At 37.8% G+C, this 10,655-nt stretch overlaps 1 protein-coding gene across 1 annotated transcript; it reads right to left on the reverse strand.

Annotated features, from left to right (window-relative positions):
- Positions 1–1,046: 1,046 nt before the first annotated feature.
- Positions 1,047–10,409, reverse strand: LOC104951295 (neurexin-3-like). The gene is made up of 7 exons (XM_010777931.1): positions 10,335–10,409; positions 10,259–10,268; positions 8,856–9,059; positions 7,464–7,490; positions 5,408–5,527; positions 4,195–4,307; positions 1,047–1,067 (listed from the first exon to the last, which is right to left on the reverse strand). Exons 1-7 carry the CDS (start codon positions 10,407–10,409, stop codon positions 1,047–1,049), a joined length of 570 nt encoding a protein of 189 aa, XP_010776233.1.
- Positions 10,410–10,655: the final 246 nt, after the last annotated feature.

The following is a 10,655-nucleotide window of genomic DNA, read 5'->3' on the forward strand; positions in this document are numbered from 1 at the left end:
AGAAACGTTCCGCGGTGCAAAAATAAGTGCGATTAAAATGCGTTAATTTTTTTAACGCGTTAATTTTTGTGTAATTAATTAATCTTAATTAACGCGTTAAAGTCCCGGCCCTAATATATATATAATATGCTCATTATATCACAGCTAAGGGGCGTGGTTCGGCCCGTCGCGAAGCTGCAGGCAGTTTGCTTTTCAGCCCAACGATATACTGTTTTTCTCAGACGCGGAGGGATACTGACTTGTTGTGAAAAGTAACTTACAATTCTACCCGTGGTATACGCTCAGTATATCACTGCTAAGAACCAATCAGATTGCTTGATTTGACTTGTCCGTTTTATAAATTGCACATATAGCACATATTGCACATAGTTTGATTGTATTTAACAGCAGAAAGTTACACAATTTACAAAATATAAAATGCAAAAAAAAATAAAAAGATAGAACGGGAACCGCGTTGGTGTGAAAGGGGCATAACAGGGCTACAACAGAGGGATATCAGGGATGTCTAAAATGCATGATCTGTTTGGTATTTTTGAGCAAAACACATCATTTACATGTTTTTTTATATATTTTGTATATATCTTAGACCCATAATATATGCCTAAAAATAGCATAATAGGAGAACTTTAAGGTTAATCAGATATCTAAAGTACTGGTTTCAGTCCATTTTAGACTTTGACAGCCTTTCCTGAAGCACAAAATTCACATTGAAGCAAAACACATCTGTTTTTAAATGAACATGCAATCTATTACACAGCTTAATTATAATTAACAAAGTTTATTTCTATCCCAACATATTTAAATCCAATACAATTTTTTAAAGTTTTATAGTTCAATCAAATATGTATTTAAAAGCGAGCAAACGGTCTAATCAAGGTATTATGTTCACGCCTACAGACAGTTGGTCTGCAAGTGGATGCCTCGTAGTTACTGCGAGTGCGCAAAAGTTGGAAAACGTTTTCAGTGAGTGCGCTGGGTGGGCAGCTTTAATTGGAATAACTTGTTTGGATTCATCTTCCATGTATGCCATTTATCATCCATGGGTGTCACAGGTGTGGAGATTTGTCCTGCAGATCACACCCCAACCAAGTAGCAACACAACTGTGAGACCTTCATTTATTTAACATACCTTATATTTAAGTTGTAGCAGTTGTATTGCATCATAACATGCCACAACCTGCCTAATTACAATACAATAAGATACAGACTGTGCAATGAATACTAGAAGTTACTTATTAGGTAGACGATTCTTTGCATGTGTTCCTTTGTAATGCTTATAAAATGAATTTGCCCTTTAAGTCAACCAGAACTACTGTACTACTGTATACTGTATGTAAAGAAAATGCAGGGTGGTTGCAAACACCATGCAGGCAGTATGGTAGAGTTTAGATGTGGAGCTTTCTGCAACCTATACTTATCAGCACTCATGTTGACATGCCAGGCCACAGCTTTGTGTCTAAGATTGTGTATGTTTCACATTAGAGTCAATAGAACATTTTTGATTATGGTGGCATATCAAAAAGCATAAGTAACTAAAAGCAAACAGAAATGTAAAAACAATGCTCACAGAATTGCATGCAGTTGGCTTTACACAGGAAACCCCTGATTACTGTGTCTTAGCTGAGACTCTCTGAGAGGCACAGTTAAGATGCCTGGCACTGAGCGATACTCTGGATCTGGATTTTGCCATCTGTGTCCGACAGCGTCCTGTTTACATTTGAATATCAAGAAGATAACAAAACCCCTCTAGCTTTTGACCTCAGTACTTTTATATCATTTATTTCACCTGCATTAGAATACTTGTCAGTGAAAGAGCATGAAAGCTTGCCCTTTCAATACTTTTGCTGGTGAATTATTTACAAGTGGAACAGTACACCAATAATGTATTACTGGTTTATTCATGACAAGTAGTAGAGTCTATCAAAGGTGCAGCTGCACAGCTTAACCTGGACAAGATGTAAACCAGAATATGGCCGATAACTGTGTTGCTCCATGCATGTGAATACAGCCACAGGAGGTGTTACAGGTTCAACTATTAAATATTCACAGACTTGACTTGCTGAAGGGCACTTTGTAGAAAATACTTCAAAAAGTAAATTGTATTGTTCCATGGGGCTTGAAGAAATGGGAGGAACCTGAAGTTTATTTCTTTAGTTTTCATGCTCAAAATTGCCAGACTTTCATTAGAAAACAATACATGAAAATTACTTCTGCAGCCCTCAATGAAAACACGAAAGAAACTCTTCAGGAGGAAAAAGACGAATTCAAAATATTCTCCTTTTAGGGAGTTGTGGAGAGAGAAGGGAAAAGATTAATGTTAATTGCAAAGTGCAGACTAAAGAATAAACAGAGAAACCTTGATAAGAAAGCTTGTACTAAAGAAAGCTTGGTAACATTTTATATTAAGGTACACATATTAGCAGTATATTGGCTCTTTATTAGTCATTATAAGACACTTATTAATGCCTTATTCTGCATGACCATATTCTACAAGTAATAAGCCATTAGTTGAGAGTTTTTCCTCAATAATCCTCTAATTAGTGTTATTTATTGCAAGTAAGGAAGTTGTTGTAGCCTCCATGAGTTTTGTTCTTAATATGCTCTGCTCAATATGGGCTTAATAAGGCAGTACCACAAGAATAGTAATTCTACCATAATAACACTTAACAATATGATCTATTCTTATGTAACAAGACTTGAAAGAGTCATTCTACAGAAAAGGTGGAATCTGGGTGATACAAATCTGCTGAAATATATTCCTTCTAAACACATCTAAAACCCGTTAATGTCACGATTATTATGTCATGTCACGGTTTTAGTTTGGTGTGTCTGTTCTATTCTCCCTGTCATGTTTTCCTCCTTGTGTATTGTCTGGTCCTTCTCCCTGTGTTTTCCTCCCTGTCGTTAGTTTCCCTGGTGTGTCTAATTGTCTGATTGTGTTCACCTGTTTCCCTTGTCTGTCTCCTGTGATCATCAGTACCAGCCCGCCCCTGATTGTTTTCACCTGTGTCTTGTTGTCGTGTGTTTAAATTCCCTAGTCTCCCAGTTTTCAGTGTCAGTTTGTCTTGTCTCTTGCCATAGTCAGTCATTATCAAAATCGTTTAACTCTTCAATACAATACATTTTCCCATTCAAATGTTCACCCCTAGGGCTATGAAATGAAACACTAATGACAGACTTGAAAGACGCACGTAAAATGTGAAGATACAATGACACCTTTAACAAACAAAGTAAGAAGTATCTGACTTTCCTTATGTCTTTGTCCACTGCACTGCCTCAAATGATCTCTTGTTACAGGAGGCACTTCGGAGAAAGTACATTACTTCAAAAATAAAAGCGTTTTGTATAGCAGTAACACCAATGACGTAATTTTGGGTGACTGACATTTATTGGATATTATTAATAATAATTTGCGTTTTTTTTTTTACCATTTCAGTGTTATATTTAATGCTATGTAATGTTATGTAAATATGAATGAGATTTATTTATTGAAAACAAAATATTTTAAATGAAAACTATAGGCTCCACTTCCATGTATGATCAAAGTGACAAGGCAGTTCCTTGAAAGTTCAAGGAACTGCCTTGTCACTTTGATCATACATGGAAGTGGAGCCTATAGTTTTCATTTAAAATATTTTGTTTTCAATAAATAAATCTCATTCATATTTANGCGGCTTATATATGTACACATCATTCAATTTAGCTGCTGCGGCTTATATTCAGGTGCGCCTTATAGTCCGAAAATTACGGTAATTATCTTTCATTAAACTATTAGGTAATATCGTTGTAGTAATATGAAACTAAGTAATTGCACAGTTTCCTCATTTCAAGCAGCCCTACAGCTTGAAATGAGGAACTTAATTGAATCAAGATTGCCATGGTAACATTGTAAGAGAAGTTGCCACACATTGTGTTTGAGTAAACCCAATCAAAGGAAAGAAATGTATTTCAAAGCCCAGAGGATTATCCTTAAAATAATAGATGCATTTCCATTCCTTTAATACTGACTGAAAAGTGACATTTCTAGTAAATAATATTAGTGACATCTGAAGATAAAATATAAAGTGTCTTTGAGTATTAATTGAGATTATAAATAATTGTGACTTACGTCCCCTCCTCTTTGGAACATAACCAAGTGTCTAACATTTGTTGAAAGGATTTGTCTGTAGTGTTGTGATGTATTGCACTTTTTACCTGAAGGTGCCCGATGAAGGAGGAGGGAGCAGAGGAGACAAAGCGTTTCTCGGTCAAGATGCCCGTTTCCACGTTGTTGAACTCCAGGCGGGTGTGGTCGCCCGCCATCTGACCTGAGGTGGAGGGAAGAGAAAGGAGAAGAAGCGGAGGGATGAAGGGGTGGAAGAGGAGGAGGGAGGATACTGCAACCTAACCTTCAAACCAGCAACAGCCCAGTTTCACTTTGTGTCAGGCTGATGCAATAACTCTACCACCGACAGTCAAGTTAAGGCAACAAAACCATGAAAGAAATAGTTTTCCAACAAAAACCAAAGGAAGAGATACATGAGTATTAGGGATGTCCCGATCCGATCTTCATGCAATGCATTAAGAGAAAAAAAGGTAACAGATAACGGCTGGTCATCCAACGCAATGAATTCAGCTATCTTGGCTGTTATTTTTTTGGCCTTTTCACTGTTCTGGGGCAGTTTCTCTTTCCTATTAAAAGTCTCTGAAATTGTCGGTTGTTTCGGTGCCGTTACCTGAGTGGCCGCTGTGTACTCGTCGTGTTGTTGTTGGTGTTTGTTTCTCAGGTGGCGTATTAGATTGGTCGTGTTGAACGTAGCTCTGTTCTTTCCACTACGCGAAACCTCCACCTTGCAAACATTGCATCTGGCTGTTACACTGCCTTCGCTTTCAATTTTATAATACTTCCAAACTCCTGACATTTTCTCTGTCCCGACTCCCGAGTCACCAGCTGAACGTAGCCTCTCGTTAGCTTACTGCTACTATTAGACACTGCGCCCTGCCCACTCTCTTGCCAGATTTGAAAGAAATAAGCAACCAGGTCTATGAAAACAAGCCCAAAAGAAGCAACACACACATGATGTTGTGTAATTTTAAACCAAAATTAAGGCCTCAGGATGACTTTAAGACGTGAACATGGTCATTTTTGTTTTGTAACATTAAATAATAAAAATATTTTATAGAAAAAAAAATCCAGATCCCGATTTTTTTCTCTGTGATTCCGATCTTTTGAAAATCACGTGATCGGCTCTGATCCCCGATCGGATCGGGACATCTCTAATGAGTATATGTCTGCGCCTTAACAATTGGCAAAACACAAAGACTAAAAAATAAGATATAAGGATTACAACTGCCCGCCAACAAATAAATAAGAACAATTAAACGACATGATCATGCATATTTTGGATTTTAATCATGGGAGTAATACCTTCAGCCATGTCGTCATCCACAGTGAGTTTGAAGTGTTTACCGCGGCGGACCACTCTCACTGAGTGCCACTCATTGTCGTTGAGCTTTTGTCCGGCATAAAGAACCTCAGGACCTTTGCCTGAAGAGGAGGGTTAGTTAGTCAGGGGGGGGGACCAAGCACCAACAAAATCTGTTTTCACAACTGATTAAACAGACAGTTGAAAAATCAACCAGGATTTTTTTTTTTTTTTATTGGAACTAATGTGTAGTCATAATAATAATAAAAAAAGGTATCATTTGCAGATTAAGCAGTGCTACATTTAGCTTTTTTTTGTATTTAACAACAAATACAATAAATCACAACTGACAACTAAATTAAAGAAAACATTTGCTGTTACTCATACGACGACTCAAAAGAGGTGGCTATTACATATATGTTTGTTACAGGTCATCTTTAAAAAATCACAGCACGATAAAATTGATATATTTGGAAATAATTATGAGAAATGTGTTGCAAAAAAGATCAATTACTCCTATATTGTTATTGCACATCCGTCAAAAGTGATCAGAATTATTCAAATTGTGCAGCCCTGATGACTATTTGACATAAATGTAATATAACAGTTTCTCTTTCCTTTGCTTATATTCTCTTAATTTGTATGTTCTAGTTTTGTATTCTCGTTGTACGATAAGAGGCCTACGGATATTGTGTAAGTCATTCCTAAAACAAACCACTAGAAGGCAGCCTCGCCCCATGGAGTCAGAATCCTGAATCTGCTGGAAGACGTTTAACACAAGGTTCAGCAGTGTTCATCAGTGGTCACTTGAAGTGATTCGGAGACTAGAATTAGGATTGTTAATGTGCGACTAAACTCGTAAACTGTTACTCTAGGCCTATAAAAAACCATGTTGAACATTTTACACATATAATTTGTTCAATATTTTATATTTAATATTCCATGTCATATATTTATGTATATATATATTTGTATATATAATATCTGCATGTATATTTTCTATTTCGACATGTACATTTTCTATTTTATTTTATTTCTATTCTTGTTTATTTCTATGTTCTTGTTTTATTGTAAAAAGCCTTGTCTTTTATGCTGCTGCAACAAAAACAATTTCCCAAATTGGGATCAATAAAGTACCATCTTATCTTATCTATAGAAAAATACAAGTGTGGTGCAAACTTCAGTATACAGAGAAGCATCCTCTTTGTTACTCAAGTCTAAATCTACGATTGAACTATTAAATGATATTGTGAAGATTCTTTTTTGGCATATTGTAGTTTGTATCCAAGCTTCTGTTAAATGCTGTGATAAAAATGTAGTCTTTCTGAATAAAAAAGACTAACTCAAATGATAAACTATAACAAAAAAAGACATTTACATTGAAATGAATATATATATATATATATATATACATTCAAAGGGAAATAAATTAAATTCTAAACAATTGCCTTTCCTAGAATTCTGTCTATTCAACTGTACTGTATTATTATTATTTGTATTATTATGAAAGAAAAAAAAACGAATCTAACACATACTTGGACTTACTTTTAAGCCTTTGTTCAGCTTTATAATTCTCTTTAAAAGCCTTGTGGGCACTTTTGAACAGAATACAAAATAAGAGTCCCTTTCATGAGTAACAGCATGTCTCCTGACACCTTATACTGTATATAGTATATCACATTAGAAGCCTATATACTGCAGTGTGTATACTTAGGGCAGGAAAACAAAGCGAGTGAGAAACAGCAATATATTACTGTATAATTGGGAAAACATATAAGATAGCCCGTGGGGTCTAAAAGCTAGCAGCTATGAGCATACAGGGAAAGATTAGAAACTAGGTGCCTGAATCAATTTAAGAAGTGTGCTATTAAAATAGTACATTAAGTCAGATTTGCATAACTTTAATCTCTGGCTATTACTTTCCCCCACCCTCTTATCTGAGAAATCCTCTTATCAGTCCCCGGCATTCACACATTCCTGCCCTTACATCTAGCACACAGGCTATAAAACCACACAGTGTAGGAAGAAGAAGGCTGCAGAAGAAGAGTGTTGACTTACTGGTGTTACAGTTTATCCTGACACAGTCTAGATGGGGAGGGGGGAGAATAAGTGAATAAGTGACAGATGAAATCGCATCCTTCAAGGTTACAGCTGCAGACAACCAAGAGCAAGAAAAGCCACCTTCCGGGGACGGTCACATGACCCTGGCAGCCATGTTTCACCTAGTCCTTATACTGATACTGGAAATATAATTGAATCCCAATCCAATTGATTACTCTAAAAGCTGAAGTCAATAATATTGCACCAATAATGGCTGATATTAGATGGCCAATTAGATACGCTAATAGCATCATAAAAGTATTATTTTTGTATGTAGTTTAATTTTTTAAATAGTCGCTTGCAACTCAATGGCCACATCGATTTTGCAACCCAGCAAATAAAGCAAAAATACATTTTAAAATGTAGCTTTTTCTTTAACATGAAATGTTTCTCCATCTATTGAACTTGTGTTTGCCAGGTGCATGTTGAAATCCATGTGACCAGGCTGGTCATGTGCCGTCAACCGCAACAGAAAAGTGGGAACAAACAGCCTCGAGCCACGCAGCACCAACACGTACAGATGCATAAAAAACCTTCTCAAAGAGGGTCCTGTGTGTGTGTAATATCATTTGCATTTCTACAGGTCTTTTTAATCTTTGGCAAAAAAACATTTAAAAGTTGATTAAAGGTGTTCCGGCAGCTGTGGTTACCAATTAAAATGCCTTTTACAGAAAAGATATATGAGATATATTGTATGTTCACATGTGTTTTGTGGGGATTTTCTCCTCTACTGCAGCGCGCTGGGTGCGGTGGCATCGGGCTGTTTGCCAGACGGGCCGCAGGCTTCGGGGCCTTTGAAGGGGTGAGTGCCATCTTTGAACAAGGCATGGGAGATGCCAGGGTTACTAATGGACGGAGAGAGACATGGACCTGCTATCATGGGAGAAATCATATAAAAATAGATAAAAGACAGACCACTGGAACAGACCCACATAAGAATGCATACTATTAGAGCACTTAGATGTACAACAATAATCTGTTATTCTAAGTAGATGGTAGGATATTAGCTTACATGTTGTCAGAATGAATGCATGTGTGAAGAGTTTCCAAAAAAGTGAAATGTATTTGTACACAAAATAGAATGATGTGTTCAAAAGATGTGCTACAGAGCATGGATAGCTGTGTTTCTTGTAAGATTAATGGATATAAAAATCTACAAAGACGTCTAAAGCATCAAGGCAGAAAAAACGTACAGTCCAGGCAAAACAAGACATGCAACTACAAAGACAAACTACGAAAAAACTGGTTTAGTGTGTGTTAGGTCTGGACCCAAAAATAAAATAAAACACAAAGACAGTAAGGCCTCCTCTTGGGTTGGAGGGGGGGTTAAGGGAACGGTTTATACGATACCTAAGTTGACCGTCAGTTTCACTCTCCCGCTGTCCAGCTCCAGCCTCAGAGTGTCCGCAGACTCGCGGGACGTGGCGGCCATCAACAGCCCGAACGCGCGCTGAGACATGAAGCGCAGGGAGACGTCCTCCGCCTCTGTGTGCATCACGTTTGGGATGACCACCTTCATGTACATGCTGCCGTCGAACGACAGGATCGAAGACTCTGCGAGACAGAAAAAGAAAAGAAAATGTCCCATTAACAAACTTAGTGCCAACAACAGTAATGAGCGGAAGGTGAGGATGTGTCAATTTTGAGACAAAAGACACATATGCGGTTTGAAATATGCGCATGTCCCTGCGTGTGGCGCAGTGGATAGAGCCTTGGTGTTTGGATCAGGGGAGCACAGGTTCAAACCCAACTGCAGTCAGCATGTCGTTGTGTCCCTGGGCAAGACACTTCACCCCAAATTGCTCCTGTGGAGATTGCCCACAGTATTGAGTAAGTAAGTCACTGTGGATAAAAGCGTCTAACAAGTGACATGCAATGTAATGTTATATTTCATCAATGAGAAACAAACACACCCACACACACGTCTCAAACGCACATTTGCAGATGTTTTCATCATCCACTAGTGACAGGCTGAGGCACACACACACTGCTTAGTGCACTGAATTAAATCATCTTGCTACTTCATCCTTTCCCTGGAAATATCCCTTTACAGACATTGGTTACTCTGAAGCTAATTATGAATTCTAACAATAGTAAAACAAAAAATGTAATGATTCAGTATTGTGGAGCTGCAAAGATATCCCTGGCTACTAGGGGTGTAACGGTATACGTACCCGTACCGAAATTATTCGGTACGGGCCCTTCGGTTCGGTACATGTGTGGACCGAAGTGTACCGAACGAATATAACGTTAAACGTAAAAAAATTGAGAACGTGAACAACTTCTTGGAAGTAATCTCAGGTGCTGCGTTGCAGCATTTCAGAGTAATTTGCTCACATTGGGTTCAACGCGTCATAGAGCGAGCAAGTCATTTCATTGGACGAGAGGCATGCTATGAGAGCTGGTCAGAAGGATGCGTTCAAATTTAGTAATTTGAGGAACTGTCGAAATGGCAGCAGATAAAGTTGAGCTCGAAAATCCTCCAGCATCATTGAAGTCTCCGGTTTGGGAACATTTTGGTTTCGCAGTTACGTACAAGGATGACGGATAAAGACAGGTGGCCATGTCGGTCTTTTTTTAATAGTGTTTTGTATTGTATATATATATATAAAAAAAAATTAATAATAATTTTGACACTTATTACATAAGTGAGTTTATTTTGTTTTACAATATTTTATTTCAAGTCTAAACGCTACTTGACTTTATTAGACATAACTTTGACACGACTGATCATGGATTTCGTCAAGTCAAACCTGTAAATACCTGAACGAACAGTAACATAAAAGTTACAAAAAAATTTCTTTTTTAAACTGAACAGGTGTAACGAACGGCTTTCCCGTCTAGAACGACCGTCGACTTGTTACAGATGACGACACTCTTTGGGAGAGCGATCCCTGTCTCCATCGTCTTATGTTCGGTCACTCGTGAAACGATTGTACCGTTGTATTCCTATAAACCGCAAACTTTATCGAAACCGAGCCAACTTGAAAAACGCTCACCCACCTCCCGAATTTACGATCACCCTCAACCCAAACGTGAAGTCAGAAAACCATGGCGCACTATAAGTGAAGCCCTACGGAAAAGTTTACTCACACGTTCAAACTACATAACGATCCTCATGTGTAAAATCAACTTGTCGGCTGTTTGTCC

The sequence above is a fragment of the Notothenia coriiceps genome, unplaced genomic scaffold, assembly GCF_000735185.1.
Source record: "Notothenia coriiceps isolate Sejong01 unplaced genomic scaffold, NC01 NC01_scaffold00000339, whole genome shotgun sequence".
NCBI classification, from domain to species: Eukaryota; Metazoa; Chordata; class Actinopteri; order Perciformes; family Nototheniidae; genus Notothenia; species Notothenia coriiceps.